The 23422-nt window shown below is 34.3% G+C and overlaps 1 protein-coding gene across 1 annotated transcript; it reads right to left on the minus strand.

The window, feature by feature from the left end:
• Positions 1-21168: 21168 nt before the first annotated feature.
• Positions 21169-22104, minus strand: LOC136988520 (uncharacterized). The gene has a single exon (XM_067286392.1). It carries the CDS (start codon positions 22102-22104, stop codon positions 21169-21171), a length of 936 nt encoding a protein of 311 aa, XP_067142493.1.
• Positions 22105-23422: the final 1318 nt, after the last annotated feature.

A 23422-nucleotide genomic window follows, 5' to 3' on the forward strand; every position in this document is an offset into this window, starting at 1 on the left:
AAATTATGATTTGTTTTAGAGCAATTACGAATAACTATTCTTGAACATCACCAATAGACACGATTTAAAGTTTATGTTTTGGCTTAAATAATTATTATTTATTGTTTTTACTTAAAACCATTGCATTTAGACTTTCATTGAAACTGGTATTTATACTGTAATAGTGAAACATCCTATTCGCTTGTCTACGGCATTGAAATTTTCAGAGCTCTTGGTGCAATCAAAAGCGCTTATCCGACTTTGGCGCCTCCGTAATTTTACGAGATGGCGCTCGTTGCACTCGGGGATAACTTGGCGTTGAAGCCAACCAGTGACAAAGCGGTTCCGTTCCCGAACACTTGCAGCCGATTGCAGAGAGAGAGTTTACGTTAAACGACGTTTAACAACAGAACGGCCTATAGACGTTGGCTAGCTGAACCGCGGTTTAAAATGCATTGCAAAGACGACGAGAGTCTATTTCTAAACATCCTCTACACGAACTTCGCCAAAACATTGGCTTTTACTTTCTTGGCTATTACTCCCCTGTTTTAGGAGTCGTTCGGCCAATCGGGTTATTCGTTTGTGACGTCAGAAAAGGTCGCCAGCTGTATTCCGAAAGCTTCCGGAAATAAAATCTTAAGGCCGTCAACAACCATTGTTCGGCAGTTAATGACGACCATTTTCCATTTCGATATTTAATTTCGTCGCCAATACGGTTTAAAATACGAACAAATCCATATTTAAAACATTTATAGCGAATTCGAAATTCGTCTTCAGAATAGATTTTTAACGAATTATTTCGACATCGTATTACTGTCACCCCTCGTAACTGTAGAAATAAATAATTTTAAATATTTTATTATTACTATTATATATTATTTTTATTTCTATAAAAAGATTTCGGTAATTATTAAAATTGTCTCGTTTGTTTAACAGAACGTTCTGTAACTACAATGACCCCGAAATGCATTAACGTTTTATAATCGACACGATACTCGAATTGTAAATAAATGCATCTAATTTAAATTAATTGTAGTTTTAAGTCTTCTCCCGTTTGAATATCGAAATTAAACATTTAAAACAAATTTAAAGTATTTAATTTTGTTATTTTTGTTCCAAGCAATTAATTAATAAATAATTTTGTCGATTCGTACCGTTTACAACATTTATCAAAGGAACGATATCCATTTTTATCTAAGCTTTTCCACCAACAAAACTACAAAAAGCCCTCTAAACCTGCTATCGAGTGAGTCTAGAAAGTAGGTCAAATAACTTGCTTCTAATCTCTGTCTACATTGGGTGCGTTCTTTTATTCCTCCGCGTAACTCCGCGCGAGCGACATCCGTTTAAAAACTCCTATCGAACGCGTTCCTTAAATTCCGGTGGGAGTGCGCGCCGTCGAACGGCAAAAACGGCCGTTTGTAGCAGTAGTTTAGGTCGAAAGCAAAATGGCGTCCTCCATGGCTCAGATAGTTTCGTTTCGGGGTCCATTATGTGGTTTTATGAATGAAAATTTAGAAGTTGTGAAAGCGCAAGTTAGTGCACGCGGTGATGTAAGTGTCTTTTCGAATTTTTTTCGAATGGTAGCCGGCATTATAATTTTTTTCGTGGCTATTTTGAATGCTCTGTCAACAAATAGTCCATTTTATGGTTAAATTTTACAACTGGGACCGTTCTTTTGCCTTTAAAAGCTCATATTTTAGAATTATAGATTCATCCATCACCATACTATCGATAGTGAGAGCGCCGCCATCTTTCTTTCTTTCACCGTCGTTCCTAAATGCCTACAAACAGCAGCGCACTCCCGTAGTAGCGGCGACGCGGACGACCGCTATTAAAGAACGCACCCATTGTGGCAAGCGAGAAATGCCGTCTCTGCAATGAAATTTTTCTGGACCGCGATCTACCCGATCTGTAAACCACTGTCGTCCTCAACGTTGTCTCTGCAATCGGCTGCAGGAGTCCGGATGGTTACAGTCTAAGAGACAACGCGGCCGAAAAAAGTGCACACTTCAACTTATTTATAAAGGAAAAATATCCGTTTATTTATATAAATTAATCACACGTATACATAGAACAACAGACAGTTCTCTTTAGCTCCAAAGAGCGGCTTATATTGGACAAAGTTATATAGCGTAACATGATTGAGTACTTAAGTTAACGCATTCCTAGCCGAAGAAAGAGAGCTTACATGATTACGCACGATGCGAAATTCCTTGATTAGTGCGTTGATTTTCGAGGTCGTCTTGACGAAGGAGTGGAGAAGGTTCTGCTGGATTGGGTACTACTCCAGGATAGGGTCGAATGTCCGGTAGGAATAGACAATTATGGCGAAGACGGCGGTTGAGCACGGCGGGAATACACTTGCACAAAGATATATGAATAGGCGAACTCTCGTTGGTTTCGATATTCGTGTTTTTATTTCGGGGGTTCCCCCCTTGATTTCGATGCCCTTTTTTTTGGCAATGTTCAGTTTTTAGACAAACGGATGACTTTAGGATGAAGGTGACACATACATTTGGAAGTTATGTCACCTTTACAAAGGAAGTATATCCGGGAAAAGATGCGATCACAGCCTTCCATTTTTTTATTAAGTCTTGGGAAAATTTTTCTTTACAGAATATGTGAAATTTAAGCGATATTCTAAATAAGTCATATATATTTTGTTGTATTTACTTTAAATTTTCATCTCATCCGGCCGCTAACAGTTACAATTTATTGCTTTTTCTTGGAATTCTGCAACTATTTTTGACTTTGAAACGTAATGAATTATATGGTGTATTCATTGATCTGCCAAGGGCATTTGATACAATTGATCACGTTATTTTATGGTCGAAACTTTCTCAGATAGGTGTTTCTTCATCTTTTATTAATCTTATAAGACAATTGTTTTCCGGTACCGTTTTTCAAATTGAAGTTAATCGTTGTATCTCGGAGTCGGTAATTGCTAATGAAGGTCTTGTACAGGGCGATCCACTTAGTCCTATTTTGTTTAACTTATTTGTTAACGATCTCCCGGATATTTTTCACAGTCATAATGCTATGGGAATATCTATATCAAGACAGGTAGGATTGAACTGCATTTTCGTATTTTTCCTATTGGCCTTCAGAGGAAACAATCTTTTACAGGATTATTGCAGGATTAATAAACTTGAAATTAATGAAGATAAATCTAAAGTAATGAGTTTTCGGAGAGGAAAAACCTGATAAATTTTATTTACCGGTATCTAATTCCGAGTTGGAAATTGTGTTGTCTTATAAATATTTGGGTATCTTTTTTTACTCCACAGGGCTCGTTTTCTTTTTACTTAAATAAATTGTTTTAGAAATATAAACTTAAACTTGCTAATTTAATAAAGTTCATGGTTAGAATGAAGCGGTCTTCTATCGAGTCATATTTTCAATTGTTTGATTCTTTGATGCGCTGAAGCCTAGGTTTTATGTTTTCCATTTGGGGTTCGTCTTTTGTTGGTGAATTAGAGTGTTTTAGTTGAACTTTTCCATTCACTGAGAGATAAATATTGGGCTGAAGATATTCTCTATATAGTGCAAAAGTAAAGTTTTTATAAAACTTTTTATCTGCCCTATATACCCCTCGATATTACCTGTTATCAAATTTAAAGTATGAGATTAAATCTTTAATAATGCAATTAAAACTTAATACATATACTATTGTATGAAATAGTCGTAGAATTAACATATCAGCTTACTCCAATCGTCCTTTATAAATACTTTGAAATTGTTAAGAATCATTTGTTTGTATTATGTGAATTTACTGAACATTTAAGATATTTATGACAATTGACTTTAATATGACTTCTTTATACAATAATAGTTTAAGTTCGCTAAATATGTTAATGTAATCTTACTAATTTATGTTATACATAATTGCAATTAGATAATAAATAATACGATAATGTTAGCTTTTTAGTAATGTTGTTCGAATTTTGTACTCCCTTCGTAAATTCAGAAGCAAAAGCAAAATATACAAGATAGATATTTTCAAAATAGCTAGATTTTTGTGGTTTCGAACCCCTGATTGTCAAGGGGTTCCAAACAAGACGAAAAGAAGCCCTCTTCCTTCAAGTACCCCAATGTACTGTGTCCCTAGCTGCGAATAAAGTTTGACTAGATATTTGAGCAATTTCCAAAATGGAGAATGCCTCAAAGTGAACTTTCTATGAGAAATTGGCCTATTTAGGTGTTAGAAGCGTGAAGAAAATATGAAAATCTCCACGTGACCAGTCCATTGGTAAACTGTGAACCTTCAACCAACTGCAAGTGTTCAGATTCAGAGGTATTCGCTATGTCGCTGGATGGAAGGATGGCCAGTAAGACATTAATAAACAGATAGCAAAGGCTTACTTTCAAAACATTAATACAAAAATCAGCTTTCTTTATGCTTCTCATTTGGGAAAATATGCTATCTTAAATACATATCTAGTCATTAGCAAGTAAAACGGCAAGGCCGTATTTGGGACAAGACTATGTCTCGGAGACTCACTACAAGGGCGTCGCCAGAGGGGGGCAGAGGGGCAGTTGCCCTCCCTAGACATGCGAAAAAAATTATTTAAATGCTGTCATTTATTGCCCGATTTATAATTCCCGCGAGAAAAACCCAAGAAGATTATGTTTTAATTAAAATAATCTTCTTAAGCTTCTTAAAATTTATGAATCGTTTTTATTTTACCTACATACAATTCATATCCTCTATCAATTTATATCATCTTGCCCCCCCTGGCCCATTGGCTGGCGACGCCCTTGCTCACTACTAACCGGGATCACTTCGACGCTCACGGCGGGTCTCGTTCTCATTCTCGAATCATCATTGGTATCGCTGGTTTTGAGCGCGATCGTCAGTGTTGTCAAGTTAGGATTTTTTACCCTAGATTTAGGGATTACTTTTGAGTCTAGGGGGAATTTAGGGAGAAAATTTTTTAGGAAAAAATTTAGGATGATTTTTTTTCTATAGAGAATTTTTAGGGATTACATTTAAAACTTAAAATTTTGCATTTACCTTAAGAATTTCTTAAATTTATCACTGCTGGCGTTGTCTACTTGAAATGGGCTTAACCAGCACTATAGATTAATTACCTGTGAAAGCTAGATAATTAGTCTATGCCAGCACCCAGCAATAACACGTGTGATTTTACAAGCTTTTGTGAGTTTGATCTTTGATGTTAAATTGTTAAAACTACAAGAAATATTTAAATGTAAGTAATAAAACAAATTTTATAGTTATGCAAATAACTAATTGAAAGAATGAATATAAATTGAAACTTTTTGTAGGATAATTTATGTTTTGGTTTGGTTTGGTTAGAAACAATTTTCCTATTATTCAATACCATTATGGCGACCAAAAAGAAATACACAGTCATATTGCAAAACGTGGAAGAAATTGGAAGAATTAAAAGACAAGTATCAGTTATTTATATTTTATACTTCTTTGTACGAATGTGAGATCTGGAAATCCCCTGGAACGAACGTTGTAATATATTATATTCGAATTAATAATTACCCCTTTCCTCTATCCGGTTATAATCCGAATATAATACGAATTATAATAAAATGAATCCCTATGTCGAATCGAAAAATTCTCTTGTTATAAACATCTCGTCTAAAAACTGACTTGGATGTAAACATCCTGCCTAAAAACGGTCCCGGACGAGAAAATATGCGTCCCCGGCCGTATAACTGTCAACTATCCATTGTTCTTATGCTGCGTACAGATCATCTTGCAACTTAAGTTTATAGTTAGCGTCCGAATTCGCCGTATTGTTGTCAATCCCGGGCACACCTATGGCCTAAGCACCTGCACGTGACAAAAATTCCCAGCAGAAAAAGATATATAAGAGACTCCCTTCCTCCCTCTGGGTGGAGAGTCTTTCATCGATTAACATCGAGTCGCGAGAACATATTGACTATTGTGCCGTAAGTGACATCGAACCTGCCCTAGAAAGGAATATTCGATCATCGTGACGAACAGCATTTGAGAATTACTAATTGTCCCAGAGGTATGGAACCCATTTATGTGAACTCTCTCTCTCTCCCGTCGCGTGATAGGGCTATATAGAGCTATATATATATATATATGTCACCCCTTTTTATGTCAGATTTTTGTAACGTATACTGTGTTTTCCATTAAATCGTTGTTAACCTGTTAAATGGTGTCTTGTTTGCTCGAATATTCGCTTATCGTCTTACCACGACTCCACTTTCCCTCCTACACTCGACCAGATAAAAAGCAGTCCCGTCCCTACGGGATCCCTACCGATAAATAAGCCATCTCTGACACGTGGGCAAGTCCCTCTGACTTGTTGCCGAAATTAAACAGAGGTCTGACCTCGTCGACCCGCCTCGGTACCCACACTAATTTGAAAATTTTCATATTTAGCTTGGTTTTCTCCTGATCCAACAAGTGACCCACTGAATGCTTATCGTCGTTATTGTAATATAACTTTAACTGCACACAAAAAAGGTTTGCTTGCACATGCCAAAACAAGAAAGCACGGAAAAAAAATTGCATTAGAAAAAAGTGCCAAATCAAGTAAAAAATTGCCATTTGAGCCAGAAACAAAAATTACAGAATTAATTCGAGTGCCTTCGCTGCTGAGCATATCAGTATTAACACTGTAAATTATCTGATAGAACTACTACCTAAAATTGATGCGAAGTCTAAAATTTTGGAGAATTGAAACTTCACCGCACTAAATGTTCGATGCTGTTAGAAAATGTTATTGGACCATCAGTCATAGAGGAATCGATTCGGGACATGGATAACAGTCCGTTTTCTGTAATAATAGATGAATCAACTGACATTTCTACAACCAAAATTTCGTGCATCATGGTGAAATATTTCTCCAGAATAAAGAAAAAAATCACCACAATCGTTTTTCGCTTCATTCAATTGGAAAATTGTGATGCAGATTTTATCTATAATTCATTTAGAAATCAGTTGTTGCAAGATGGCTTAAATCTACGTAACCTAATTGGAATAGGAGTTGACAATGCTAGTGTCACGATTGGAAGACATCAGTCATTTTCTACATTGTTGAGAAATGATGTTCCAAGCTTGGTTGTAGTAAGATGCGTTTGTCATTCACTTCATCTATGTGCAGAAAAAAGCATGTCAAACCCTACAAAGACAGTTGGAATATCTTGTCCGAGAGGCTCACAATTGGTTTTCCTATAGTTCAACACGGAAAATGCGATATGAAAGTCTGTGTGTTGCCATGAATGAAAATTCAAAACCTAAGAAAATATCTGAACTCAGTGGAACAAGGTGGCTTGCTCGCTACGGAGCTATCAAGACCATTGTAGATCAGTGGGAGGAATTACTTTTATTGTTTAGATTAGCAAAGGAACAAGATAGATGTTTTTCTACAGAGCAGCTGTATATTATTACGAAAGTTAATGCTTACAGACTGTTCATGATATTTTTAAAAAACGTTTTAAAACAAGTCTGTGATGCAAATAAGTTATTTCAAAGTGATCATGCTGATCCATTTAAATTATATCTAGATTTATTCTTACTTTATAGATCAATATTACGAAAAAATTATTGTACCAACTATTTTTGAAAAAGTAAGAGATGACGATCTCATAAAGTTAAACTTTCAAAATCACCTAGTTCATGTCAATAGTGTTGACTGGGGATATGAATTTAATATTTCTAGTTCAAATGTTTCTGAACCTGAGTATAGTGATGTTAAATACCAATGCCTTTATTAGAGAGTTGTGTACACAAATTCAACAACGTTTACCAGAAAATCTTATAACCCTAGAACAATTGAGTCAACCGCATCCATCAGTTGCAACATCATAACAAAAACCATCAATTCTTCCAATTGCACAATTATTACCACCTTTTTATTTGACTGAAACAGAGTCTGAATGGCAAAATATTCAAAATAAAGTATGGAATAATTGTGACAAAACAACTTATTTTTAGATTGAAGTTTTTGAAGACAGTGATTCATCTGGAAACTGAAGATTTAGAAATATTGCTCACTTAGCATTGAAATGTTTGTGCCGTCCAACTTCTAATGGAACTGTTGAGAAGGCTTTTTTAATCCATTCAATTATAAAATCAAAATTAAGAAACAGATTGTATTTAAATATGGCACAAGGTGTTTTAGCAACCAGGTATTACTTTTTAAGAAATAAAATAACTTGTGCCAATTTTCAACCATTACCAATAATGATAGAAAAATTTAATCAAAAAATGTATGACCACATTAATTCTCAATTTACAAATATATCAGAAGAATTAAATGATGTCATTAATGTTTTTCAAGATATTTAATTTTCATAATGAATGGCTTTCTTTTAATATTTTAAGTTTTGTAATTCATAAAATAATAATAAAAGATTTTTTAAAGTATAACTTCAAAAACATAAGGGTTTTTTAGGGTGGAAAAATATTTTTAAGGGTTATTTAGGGAGTTTTTCCACCAGATCTAGCCCTTTCCATGCGGGCGATCTACAGCAAATAATTGAGTGGAATTCGTCATGCGGCGCATTTTTTGCAGTTTTTGGATGATTTTTAAATCGCGATATTTCGCTTTAAAATCGCGTTATGTTTAATCTGTTTTTTGCGTTTGATTAAGAACATATTACAGTTTACGATTGTATAATTTTTAGTTTTATACATATTTAAAATAATATGAAGTTTACGAACAAATTTGAAGGTTACGAACAAAAAAAAAAAAAATTAATTTACAGAGAATCGCTGAACTTTGTACATCTGTTAGATAGAAACATCTGTCCTCTATTAAACAAAACAAACCGCAGCTTTCTACCTAGAGCGGGGGAGAAGTTATTGCCATTATTCACACTATGTCTCTAATTACTTAGCTGGGAGAGTAGTCGATTGTTATCGTGAAGATAGTTTTAAAAACATATTTACTCGCCTAAATATTGTCGAATTAGCTAATTTAATGTCTAAGTGCATTAAATCAGTTAATTAGAATTAAAAATCGATTTAAAAAGCAAATTTACAGTGATTGTTTACATTTTACTTCGAAGGTTGGAGGCGGGGCTTTTCGCGGCAATTTTTTCGTTTCATAAGTCTGTGATTAGTTAAAGTAACGTCAACAAAGACAGAAGAGACTCAATAAAACTGTAGAAGGAGTTTCCCTTTGATTGTTTTCAGCCAACTGTGTAGTTAACTGCGAAGATTTACTGTAGAATAGTAGGGGATGTATTTACCAAAATATTTATGGCCCAGGGGTGGTAACAAAACGTTTATTGGCTTAAACAAAGTCAATCGACCTACAGAATAGCGAATCAAAGCTAAGATCGCTGGAAAATCGAATATAACGCAAAATAATCGAATTTTTTGATTAATTACGCCGAAAGGCGTATGCCGCATCACGAATTAACGGCAAGTCACGTGACATACGCCTAAAGGCGTATAACCGCATGGAAAGGGCTAGGGAGCGTAAGCATCTGGAACTTGGCAACAGTGGAGATCGTTCAAACTTCGCCGGCCACGACCAAGGTCCTAGAATATATTCTAGGACCTTGGGCCACGACCACGAGGTCGTCCACGATGCATTTTCGGTGAAATTAACCTATCCAATATCGAAATCTCTTTTGTTGCGTGACGGCCAGGGTTACATTTTTGTCGATGCATAACGAAAATTTTCCGTTTTTGAAAAAAAATAATCGTGGCTATTGTATCTCCGAAATTATTTTTTTATTTTGCACAAACAATATACAGTTTAACCCGATTATAACGTCGTTGGATGTAACGACAACCCTAATATAACGTCTTTAGTGGCGTGGCTAAAATCTGTACGTGCACGTCCTTCCTTGTCCGTGATGTCCACGTCGACCTCGACCACGTGTTCTGCGTCTTTTGTTCTGCCGGTAAAAATTAACTGAGAAACTGATAATTTACTTAATTTGTATCGGCTACGCGATATTTAAAATAGTGTCGAGATATAATATAAATCCAAGATCGGCATGGCTTTCGAATCGAAAGGTTAACTAAATGAAGTAAAAAGATGTCTCTCCTCGTTAGAGTTTAGGAGCAAAGTGAGGTCAAAGGGCGAAGGTCATGCGGTGGCGCCCTCTGCCCTACACGTCAAATTTTTATCGATCCCACGATTTTACTATACCAGATAATATTTAAATAAAAACAAACACGCACTTGTAACGACATAAAATCGTTTTAACGCCATGTTTGAAGCACTCCCAAATTTACAAAATTAGATTACAAATTTTATTTAACATAGAAGATACTACGTGTTCAGTCCTAAGGTCAGAGTTGACTTCTTAAGCTTAGTTCACACTGAACGCGATTCGCTGGTGAAAGCGAAAAACAGAGCGAATAACACGTCAGACATGACGTCGTTTCCGGCGAATTTTACCATTTCGCAAATCGCTTCGAAGTTCGGAACCGTCGAGCTTTTTCGCTAGCGAAAAAATTTCGCCACCAATCGTATTCCCGCTAGTTGTCACGTGGATCTTGTTTTCAAGATGGCTACAGAAACTTCCTACGCAATAGAGTAAATGTTGTAATTACGGATGTTTAATATTCCTCTCACCCAGCATCGTTTTCTTTTTGACGTATAATTCTTTCTCAATAAATAAACAAACGTGGTTAACGACGGAATGTCGGAAGCGACCATTTTGTTTTTCGAAATGACGTTTTCTCTCGCAAATGATTGGTTCCTTAAAATTTGCAATCGCTTTTCGCTTTTGGTTGTATAGGTCAATTTCGCCAAGCGAATAAGAATTCGCATTCGCTTTCGCCATTCGCTCAGTGTGAACTAAGCTTTACGGAAAGTTCGACAAACTGGGACAATGGGGGAAGATTTCAAGAAAAATACAGACGTAATTTATGGACAGCCCCTTACATATTCGAAATATATACATATAGTTTATGTAAGCAAAGAATTATTACTATTATAGATACGTTCAAGTATGTCAAATAGGAAAACAAAACGTCAGTCTGGTGCGTTTTATCGCAAGCAGAAGAATGAACATAATAAGGAAAACAGAAAGCTACGAGGATCTATACTGATATTCGTAAAGTTAAACGACGCTGATCCGCAGCATCAACAGCCCACTTAAGAATTCATTTCAGATAATTATAAATATTATAGAAAAACGTAAATAAAACTTAAACTGTTTTTATCTTGTAGCTGTTCATTTTCTTCTTAGTCTACTGTAATGTATTTAGTCTATACATATATTGCACATTTTAAACAACTAAACTTTAAAAAGTAACATGTTTTTTAAGTCACTCTTTTAAAAATAATTATGTGGTGACAAGTCATTTCTCTTCGTCATTGTCATCCTTTGAAGTAAAAAAATATCATAGACGGATTTTGAGCTAATAGGAAAGGTATCGGGTTGATTTCGCTTTCTTGGCTTGGCGGTAGGGTTATAACAAGCACAGCAACATGTAACTTCTTACGCGTAAGTTGTGAATTGTTTGCCACTTAATTAATACATGTTTGAGAATAGTTTTTAATTACTTTGCTTGTTTGCGATATTTAAATAAAAATGTGAGTTTTATCCTGCTACTTTTTCCTAGCCAAAATTGTAACTTTTTCGGTTACCAATATGAAATTTAGTTATGCATTGTTCCGTGAGTGAAGCTGTATCTTACCAAACTAAGATATTAATTACAATATTCATAGGGCTAATCCATGGTTAGATTTTTTATTCCTAATATTTTTATCATTTTTAGATGAAATATAAAGATGTATTGTCTAGTAACTAAATAGTTTTAGGGTGCGACTACGCAGACGCGAGCGAGCGAGAATATGTGGCGAGAAGACGCGAGACGCAATAAATATCAAAACCTGTCAGTTATGTGCGAGAACCAGAAATTCACTCTCGCCAGCGTTATTTCGTTATTTCTCGCTTCTCGCTTGTGCATGGTTTTCCTTTGCGAAAACTAAATCGCTCGCAACCTCTCGCTCGCTCTAAATTCGCGTCTGCATAGTCGCACCCTTATTGTCGGTATATTGTTATCCGCGTTTTAAACTAGACTTATTATACCAGTCGAAGAGGAATCACACGATATTCAATAGAATAGAATATCTGAAATGAATTCTTAAGTGGGCTGTTGATGCTGCGGATCAGCGTCGTTTAACTTTACGAATATCAGTATAGATCCTTGCAGTTTTCTGTATTCCTTATTATGTTCATTCTTCCGCTTGCGATAAAACGCACCAGACTGACGTTTTGTTTTCCTATTTGACATACTTGAACGTATCTATAATAGTAATAATTCTTTGCTTACATAAACTATATGTATATATTTCGAATATGTAAGGGGCTGTCCATAAATTACGTCTGTATTTTTCTTGAAATCTTCCCCCATTGTCCCAGTTTGTCGAAGTTTCCGTAACCCCTCTCTTCTTAGGATGTCCAACAAAACTCAACCTCCCTCAGAACCTTTATCACTTTATGAATAATAAAATGCATAAACTGTATAAAATTAATGAAATAAAACGGACGTTCATTGAAGTTCAACCCCTCCCGTCCTCCCAGTGTGAACGTCATTTATGGATAGCCCCTAAAAGTTTTGTAACAATTCAAACCTAATTAACACGTGGCTTACACTAAATTAAAATAAATAAGCACAAAATGAAAAGAATATCTGTTGTTTATTCTTTATTTACTGCAATGATTAGTAAATAGAGGGAAATGATTGAAGGGCAAAGAGGTAGGGGTAGGCCAAGAATGAACTGGTTCAACAACATCAGAAGTGGAAATACTTAACGTATGAAGAGTGCTCAAGAGAAGCACAAGATAGATCATGGTGGTGTGAAATGGTTGTCAACCTCCTGACAGGAGAAGACACTTGAAGAAAGAAAGAAGAAAGATTCTTTATTAGCAAAAGTTCTAATCCCTTACGATTTCTTAGGTATAAATTTACGATTTATGCATCCGTTGTCATTAAAAATTTGTTTTTCCACTTCTTTCCCAAGACTACAAATATTCAAGTACAAAGTAAACGGTTTCAACTTATTTCTACTTAAAATTAAGTAGTAGTTAAATAATTTAGAGATTGGGGAATTAGGGATATAAAACCCTTCTGCAAGAGTAAGAATTTTACTTAAACTGACCCATTCTCTAGCCGAGAACAATGGAGACTGATTTCTTGGTAATGTTATATGTAATAAAGACAGAAATTTTTCCAGTTCAACAAGAGTAACTGAAAGGTTGTAAATTTTGAAAAATTTCCTTGGATACCTGGTCCTGGTCTTTAAAAATCAAATGTCAGACAATCTATTAAGTTTACCATATTTACATTCCTATAGCTATGACGAGAAACGTTTAAAATTTATAATGTTAAAATTTTCAGGTTTATGATTTCAATTCACCAAACTAATCTAAAGTGGAAGCAGTTTGCGGTTACGAAATGATACTAAATGATTTATCTTGTCATCAAACAGCAGTAGAATGTTAAAATCAATTATTTTATTAAATACAGTTATTTATGAATGTAAATTCTAACGAATTTTTCGAAAGAAATATTCAAAAAAACTGAAATAAATAACAGCTTAGACGTAAAATTCTAGCAAAGAAAGGGGAAAAGAAACTACTGGAAAAGAAATTTAGATGGTTTTTCACGTCAGATAAATCAATCGCTTCAGAGAATGGAGAAGGATTACAAGATAATTCGTTAATCTAGGATGGAAGAAAACTGCTTCGAGTAAATATAACTTAACACGTTTTCCCTCCCTCTTTATCTCTGAGTAAATTTGTTACAAAATGTGTTTGAAAATCTTTTATTCTTTTAATTGTTGACTTCGCGCTCTATGGTCATCACAACCTTTAATCATACCGATCATGGGTTTGGCCATGCCCACAATTGACGGCTGATGGAGAGCGGTATAGATTACTCTAGAAATTTATGCAGTTTTTGAGTGCCCGAATTTGATCTCGGGTTCTCCAGAGCGGTTAGTTGATACATAATCTCTTCGGCCATCCGGTTGTCTATGTTTGACATACAGTAGAATTTCTTGCTTTTTTATAATTCTTTTCCTCTGTGAGCATTAAAAGAGCCTTTCTTTACATTAAACAGAAGGTTGAACATAGTCAAGATCGCCTTGATATAATGGTATGATGTAATTTTTTTTAACTTTAATATATAAACTAGACATATTTAACTTAAATATGGTATATAAAACGTTGTTTCTATAATTAAATAATTATAAAAAACTTAATTTAGGCAAAATATCTTATAAAATAGAAGATTTCTATGTATTTTTACAACTCTTTTCGTTTTTTAGACACTTAAAGGGTCTTTTCTGTGTGCTCATTAATTTGGTCGGAACCACAGAAAAAGTCGAATGATTAAGAACAAAGACTTTCAAATTCACAGCAAATCAATCATAAAAATTTTTGACCAGAATTCAAACTCGAAACCTCCGGAGTCAGATTAAAGCTTCGGCCATTCGGATTTCACATTTCCTGCTTGATAGTATTTTTTAAAGTACTTTCTCCGCCTTGTGGGCACTAAGAAGGTCTTTTTTCCATGCCCGTTATACGTTTGAAAGGCCCACAATAGAAGCTGCAGAGTAATGAGTGACGGGACCCGACATATCCGAGACAGATTATCCACAAAAAGTCTCTGGAGATGTTTCGAGTACCCAGAGCGGTAGGGCTGACTTCAAAGATAATTTTTAATTTCTCTGTATGCAATCGCTAAAAAAAAAAATCATATACATTTTTAAATTTGGTCAATTTGTATCTATATATATAATCGAGACGAGTTGATGATGATGATGATAATGATAATCATAATAATAATAATCATTATCATCATCATCAGCGCAGAGCCCAAACGGTTAGGAGTTGAAAGTTGAAATTTGGTACACAGTTAGGGTACGTCACGAGAACGCACACTAAGAAGGGATTTTTCGAAATTCCTTCCCACGGGGAGAGGGACAGGATTAAGGCTTAACACTTCCATCAACAATGGAAGTTTTAAGTAACAATGGAGAACAAGAGAAAGCGACGTGCAAGATTTACGAGCTCTGGGAAAAAAAGAAAAAGAGTAATATGTTAGAACACATTCGATTTTCAAATTTAAACACATTAGTTCGGTTTTTCTCGACTTTTCTTCTTTAGAACATTCGATGAAAATCGAACGATAAAATCAGAACACGTCGTGAAAATCGAACAATATTAAAACATTCGATTTTCAAATTCGACCTTTCTTTAGAAATATTTAGTTTGTTGATGAAATTACTCTTTTTCTTTTGTGACTATAACGTAATAATCTTCGCTATCGTTACTTTTGCCCGAGCAACGCCGGGCCTACCTGCTAGTTTAAAATATTTACGTATGAAAATTTGATTAAAAAATTAAAAAATAATATTTTAAACCGTTTTGGCGCTACAATCGGTAACGTAAATCAAAAATTAATCTGAAAATATTAAAAACTTAAAAATAGAAATTTCTTTTATTTTTGTTGTTTTAATATTTATTTTTATATTAAATATATTAGAATAAAAATTAATTTGAATAATATTTCCGATTTTCCTACAAAATTATTTTAAAACTCCGCATTATCGCTCAGCAGATGGCGAGTTGTAGGCGAGTTTGTACTCCAATGGAGTGAACCGATTCCCTTTTGGGGAGCGCTCCTCAATTCTTCCCTTCACGTGGTGTTTTTTAAATATTTCCAGATTAAAAAATTATTCAGCAATATAAATTTAAAAAATATATGGAAGTGTGAAGCCTAAATCCTGTCCCTCTCCCCCGTGGGGAGGAATTCAGTAAAAATGTATGTTATATTTATTTGCAATTTAAGTCACATAATATCAAGAAAAAAATTATTTTACTGAATTTTAGCGTTTATTTAAATGAAGCGAATCAAAATGATAAAACTTAAATTTTGGTGAAATTTTAAATCAATTTTTAAAAAAATAATAAAAATTAAATGATTTTGATCTCTGCTCATGAAAATTTTCATGAAATAATTATATTTCAGCCCATTATAGATTGCACATATCGGATGCATCTTGTACAGCTGTAAAAATAAATAAAAATAAATTAATTTTAGTAAAATCTACAAGAAAAAAATAATGAAAGTAGTAAATATTGATAAAATTACTTTCTAAAAGAAACTCAATAATGTTTATTCCAAAATATATTTCAATCCCTTGGCACTGAAAGATAATTATATTTACTCAAAATACAAAAAAAATTAATACAGATAAACACAGTAATTGCTTATTTTTTCATTTTACTTACGATTAAAATAGTAACCAATGCAATGATTCCGGGTATTTTCCAAAATGCGCAAAAGTCACTCTCTCTTACAGTATTATATTGCTTCTGTTTTGGAATGAATAATTTTCAGATCTTCGGGCTTTAATTTTTGCTTCATTTTTGCAATATTTTCTTCCAAAATACATAATAATTTATAAATCCATTCCTTCATAATAATCCAGGTAATTTGACTCCATTTGCAAATGATACTCGAAGCTACGTGCATCCATTCGATGAAGTATTCTTGTGCAATGGATGTGTATACTTGCAAACGGAAGAGAAATGTGCAGAAAATATATTTTGTATTATCTAAAATACAGCCCAAGTTTTCACTAAGCTTAATGTAGAGTGGTGGGAAATAACTCTTCATGCAAGTAAGAAAGCTCAGGATGGATCTTTTAACATTTTCAAACATATCTAGAAATGTTAATTATTATAATTTGAGATTTATATTTAATAATTTACAATGTTTTAAAACAAATGTTTAATTTAGATAATATAAAGAGTAAACATTTAAAGTCTAACCATTAAAATCATCGCATGGCAGCTTTTGACTTTTGCACGAGAAGTAAGATCGTCGTTTTTCTGTTTTCTTGCCTATATAATAATAATAATGTAATTGTCATTATTATAATTAATGTTTATGAATTTGTTTGTATCAATAATCGTTTGAAAAAAATAATATATAAATAAATATATATATATATAAATCACCTGGGGCATCTCTTGAAAAGAAACTCAATGCCACAGCACAGAATGAGAAAAAAATTAACAGAAGAAAAATCTTTTTCATCAACTTCATTTTCTACATAAAAATAAATATAAAATATTTATCAAATTAAAAAAAAACTTATATATGAATATATACGACTGGATGGTGATGCTGTTAAGGCGTCAGCCTACCGCCCTGGGGCAGCCGGGATTGAATCGGAGCCAGCAACATCCAGGAATGTTTCGTGGGTGATCAAATTCCTGATAATTTGAGTCTCGTACCTTACCGCCCGCTGCTCTCATTGTGGGCCTGACTGAACAAACCTGACTGAATGGGTAGGGAATATTTTTCGAACCCATTGCCGGTTCGGTCAAGCCCACAGTAGGGCGTTTTATTGCCCATAGGGCGAAAAGAGTTTTTAAAAATACGTAAATATAGTGTTTAAAAGTCCAAGAAAAAATATTTTTGAATAAGTTTTATAATAATTTGAACAATTACGCTAACTTATATAGGGTAGCCTAAAGGTCAGTTAACAGTGAATATAAATCGAAAACTGAGTTTAGAAACATGCGCTTTTCTTTTACAAAATCGGTGAAAACAGTTTAAACGCAATTGTTTTTTTAGTTAATTTAGTTAATTAATTGCAACCCTGCAGTATTAAAAATTAACCCGTTTATATCGAATTTATCATAAATCCGGCTTATAAACTGTAATCTTTAGACGGAAAATTGAACAAATTCGTATTATTTTGGCTCAACTTAACCTATTATTATCCCAAATTTATTGTAAATTAATGCACGTTCTGTGGAAGTAATTAAGTCGAATTTTTTCTTACCTTTTATAACTAAAAACACGAGATTCGCCTTCAAAACAACCGGAATTTATTGTTATAATCAACACTAATATATTTTTATTGTAACAAAAGAATTAAAGAAACTATTATCATTCATTGTTACAATAACAAAGAATACAAACAGACTTAATTAAGTTAATGTACAGTTGATGAATTATGTATAAGCGCTGCTTAAATATGATTATCAATTTTATTTCTGCGTAAATGTTTAATAAATATATCATAATTAACCGTATTTTAATAATTAAAAGCAATATTTCACTGCTAGCAGTTGAAAGTTAAAATCGTAAACTTTAACTGTCAACGTTTCAATTTGCTTTTGTTTGAGGTGAAACGGAAAAAAAAGGTTTATTTTTAAGTTCTTTACTGATTCATTGAATGCAATTTTCGCTTAGAAACAGCTTTGAAAGTCACCATTCACTATTACATTAATAGGATTTTTCTTCTTCTTCTTCCTCTTCTTCTTCCTTCCTCTGTAGCCCTTTGACGTGTCATTCTAAATGTCATTATTCTTTCGTATTTCAGCATCAAACGATAGAGATGAAAGCTTGAAATTTTCTTTTATAAAAATACATTTTTAAAATTATTATTTTAAAATATAATGAATTTAAATAAACAATTCATTTTCTAAAGTAAAAATTTATAAATAAACTATGAATGTACTGAAAATAAACTGTAATTTACGATAAAATTTGTTATTTCTTAGAGTAAGTAATGATAAAAACTCTTTCTTAATGCTTTATATAAGATTAAAATAGAGTTTATAACAGAATAAAATAATTTTAAATCATTTATAAAGTTAGTTAAAGTCGTTAATTTAATACTGTTTCCATAAAGTTATCATTAGGATTACTGTTATCTTCCACGCATTCTGCACTCATTGCATTATAATTCTGATTTTACTAGCTTATAGTGATGAATTATACTATTGAAAATTACATAAATATTAAATGTTGCATCTCAAAATTATATACAAGTTATTTAATTTATGCTGAACTCTAGAGCTTTTTTTGTATTGGGGCGAAGCTTACTTTCAGGGGCGATTCTATACCTTATCGTGATTCAAAGCCTAAAATATTGTTATATTTACAAATTAATCGTTTGGAAAGATGTAATTTTTCATAACCAGTTATTTTTTGTACTATTTAATTAAAAAAAATTAATAAATCAGAAAATAATTAACTATTTTGCTTATTTTTACCTCTCCAATTAATGCAAGAGTTGGGAAAAAAGTTTTAATTACGGAAGAAAAAAATGTTTCAAGGTAATTCACTAATTTTTGTAAATAATATCAAATTAAAAATCATCAATTTAACCGTTTATAAGATTAATTTTTTTCTTAATTATATTTAATAAAATGACAATTTCCGGATGCAAGTGGCGTAACGGAGATTTTAATTAAAATCAACGAGGGTTTCCCTTTCGGATAACCAATTATATGTTTATTAATTTGCTTTAACGAACATTTAAAAATTTCATTAAACAAATATTTAATGTGCTTAATTATTTGTCGGTTAATTAGAATCTAACTTTTAGCCCCTTTTACGCTCTCTGGCTCTTCACTCTTGACGTTTATGATGAATGATCAGCTTCTGTTTTCGTGCACCAGATGGCGTGCCGCCGTCTCTAGCTTCATCCCATCTTCGTCATCTGCTCCGTTTTATCAATGACAATCTCTGCCACCTTTCATCTATCACCCCGAATATTTTAACGTCACACTAAATTTTGTATTCTTATATAACAATGTTCGAAGTTCGGAACCGTCGAGCTTTTTCGCTAGCGAAAAAATTTCGCCATAATCGTATTTCCGCTAGTTGTCACGTGGTTCTTGTTGTTTTCAAGATGGCTACAGAAACTTCCTACGCAATAGAGTAAATGTTGTAATTACGGATGTTTAATATTCCTCTCACCCAGCATCGTTTTCTTTTTGACGTATCATTCTTTCTCAATAAATAAACAAACGTGGTTAACGACGCAATGTCGGAACGGGCCATTTTGTTTTTCGAAATGACGTTTTCTCTCTCTTGCAAATGATTGGCTCCTTAAAATTCGAAATCACTTTTCGCTTTTGGTTGTATAGGTTAGTTTCGCCAAGCGAATAAAAATCGCTTTTCGTTTTTCGCATTCGCTTTCGCTATTCGCTCAGTGGGAATTAAGCTTTAGAATGACTGTGGGTGGTACTCTCCCACCTGACTTCGGTGGTGTGAGGTGTCTGTTTTGCCTGTTTGTAGAAGAGGGTCGCCATTTTGTGTTTTATTTTGACTCGGTTCTCGGTCCCCTAACAACCTACAAGTCTGGATTTTTTTAATGCGCAAATGATTTGGGCACCTAATACTCTGTGCCAAATATCAATTCTTGACATGTACTCCTTCATACCTCCAAGCTGGTAACAAAAACGGCAGTACGATTTTATAAACAAGACATAGGCTTGTCAATAGAGAAAAAGTGAATTTTTAAGAAATTTGCAGGATTTTCCGGGATGAGAAGAATTCCCGGGTTAAAAAATAGCCGGGATCCCGTTTGAGAAACACTATTAACAACACTAAGCGGAAGTTGCGGTTTTGAGTACCGCTCAGAGCAGAGTATTTTCTTCCAGAAATTCTGGTCCGATTATTCGGCAGATCGTTTGGCTTTAAAATTATTTTTGACTAGCAGATAAGCCGGCATAGGTCAGGAAAAAATTAACGATAGCGAAGATTAAGATTATATTATAGCCAATCTTACCCGTTTTCATAGAATGCAAGAATATAGGTCCCCCATTTCCAACTAATTAGAAAATTTTTAGATGGATCTACAAATACGTTCGATTTCCCGCAAAAATGCAAAAAACTGCATCTGCGCCTGTAAATCTTGCACGTCGCTTTCTCATAACACTTCCATTGTTCCTTAACACTTTCATTTCTTAACACTTTCCCCGCGGGAAGTGTTAACCTTTCCCCACGGGAGAGAATTTCGAAAAATCCCTTCTTAGTGTACATTCTCTTGATGTATCCTATTAAAACGCAAAAAACCGCATCTAAAATAGTATAATAGAAGCAGTCAGTCAGTCAGTCAGTCAAATAATCTTTATTCTCTGGCACCGCTGAGCACAGCCAGGCAGAAATACAAAAAGTACATAGTAGATACATGCCGTTAGTCATACAAGGGATACAATAAAATGGCAGAGAAAAGGGAAATAAAATAAAATAAAATAAATAACATAAATGAATTAAAATAAAAAAGAATAAAAATTAAATAAATGATTAAAAAAAATAAAAGTGCACTATAACTAAAATAAAATTACTGTACATCAAAGTCTAAATGCTGTAATAGCAGAGCAAGGCATGTAAAAACATTGGCATCAAGGCTAGAGTGAATCGGATCACAAGAGAGCAGGTCAACGGATCCCACATCTAATGGAGTAGAGTGCAACAAATTTCTTTAACAAGTTAAAGTTGCTGTTGTTTTGTAGAAAAAAATCAGGCTTTACTGGCCAGTCTAGATTGCTTATATTGGCATGCTGCATGCACTGATGCCTAATGTCATCCAGCATAGGACAGTTGTATAAATAGTGCATGACACCGTCCCGCACCCCACAGAGCTGACAGCAGTCAGAATTAGAATGGTGAAACCTTTTCAGGTAAGCACGAAAGCGCCCGTGTTCAGTCAAAAATTGGACTAAATCATGTGTGGGTTGAATCCATTTGCTGTGAATACGTTCCTTGACCTTTGGGATAAAACGTCTTGTTATGTGTTGTTCTGGGATCTTGTCCCAATCCAGTTGCCAGGTCTCCAAGGCATTGTCCCAGATAAGGTATTTAAGTCTTGACTTAGGAATGAGATTGTAGGCAGGAGGGGTATCAGGATTAGGCGTTACGTTTCGTGCCAGAAAGTCAGCCCGTTCATTACCCGGAATGCCGCTGTGTCCTTTGATCCAATTGATGGCATACTTGTTAAAAGACGTAGAAGCTGCAGCGAAGATGTCGTTCGCAACAGGGTGAGTGTTATCTTTATTCCCCAAAACAGCAACAGTCGCAGCACTGTCTGTGAAGATGTTTATCAGTTTGTTCACAAAGTTAGTGTTGCACCAGTTGATTGCCATCAGCACAGCAAAGATCTCAGCTTGGAAGACAGAGCATTCTGGGTGTAGAGCAAAGGAATTATTGTAGACGTCTTCACCGGCCTGAAAGATCACAAAGGCACTTGCCGTGCCATCCGTCGATTTGGATCCATCTGTAAAAGCTTCAATCTCTGTAGAGGTAACGCGAGGAGAGAGTCCCTTCCTTAAAGCAGGATGTGGGAGTGTAGATACAGGCCTGTCTAATTCAAACATGGTGGCATTAAAGATGGTTCCATTAATATCAACATCCCTGCCCCTAGAGATACAGAAACGTTTGCTATTAAATTGGAGAAAACTGTAGGATGGGGAGCTTCCCAGCCACAACAGGGAGGACTGCATTTGAAACAGTGGAATAGCACCTGGTAAGTCGTAATAAGGCAATAATATATAATAGAAGCAGAGTTCTTCACGGTAAGTCTTAATCCTGTCCCTCTCCCCGCGGGGGAATTTAGACATCTATGTAATAGTAGGTATATAAAAACACGCGGATAGTCGAATACAATGTTGTGTCAAAATTTCAAAGCAATCGGTGAAGAACTTTCGGAGATTTAAGATTTTGAAGAAACGAACATTTACATTTTTATTTATATAGAAGATTGGTCCCATATCTTAATTAAGCACGTGGAAATGAGCAAAAAAGTGAGTACAAGTGAGAAAAGTGCATGTCCCCCATTTCCAACTAATTAGAAAATTTTTAGATGGATCTACAAATACGTTCGATTTCCCGCAAAAAACTGCATCTGACTCCTAGGTCTGCAGGCAGACAGGTTTAACAAACAAAACAAAAGTTTAATATATATCCAAACCTAAGATACATTAAGATTACAAACTAAATGGCTGAAATATGGCGATAATATACGGATAGCATACGAGTGTACAATGAAGAATTCCTCAAACGCGGAGAGAGAGAGCTTACAAATTTCTATCAAGAATACCTCTGGAGGTTGATGTCTTGCTTTTTTGTGTGGCGATTCGAGGCGTCGTCTTTTACGAGGCGGGCTTGGAAAGTCCATCATTATGGCCAAAGAGGGGCGGATGACGAACACTACTTCATTTGGACGTTATTCCCTTGTGACGAACGCCCCGACGTGTTGTTGTATACGAATTCGCCTGGGAAAATAGTCACGTGATCGACTGTTCGGATTACGAATCTGCGAAGGGTTACCGTTGATGATATTATGACGTTGACCAATTGTAACTATTATGTCCATACTTGTTTCGATTTTTAGTATTGACTCATTTGTCAGTTGACTGCTCTTGGACTTTTATCATCTTTGATAAAGTCCAAAATTTGGACTATGTCAATCAGACTTTCTTCTCTAACAGCAAGTTGTTCAATTTCACAAGCGGATGTTATTCTTCTCGCCGGGTTGTTGATAGTAAAGGTTGTCATTCAATCTATATTCAGTGCGATTGTTTTTTATATACGATCGCAACGGAAAAATAGGCTTAAGAATTTACTTAAATTTACACAAAATCAAGGGCTCGATCTCACATATGTAATACAAAGTAAAAATGCACATTCTTTTTA

The sequence above is a fragment of the Centruroides vittatus genome, unplaced genomic scaffold, assembly GCF_030686945.1.
Source record: "Centruroides vittatus isolate TY-2023 unplaced genomic scaffold, ASM3068694v2 scaffold_3315, whole genome shotgun sequence".
Lineage (NCBI taxonomy): Eukaryota > Metazoa > Arthropoda > Arachnida > Scorpiones > Buthidae > Centruroides > Centruroides vittatus.

Bases quoted from the DNA above. Each gene is read 5' to 3' on its own strand.
- LOC136988520 (XM_067286392.1), bottom strand. From the start codon at position 22,104: ATGTTTGAATTAGACAGGCCTGTATCTACACTCCCACATCCTGCTTTA.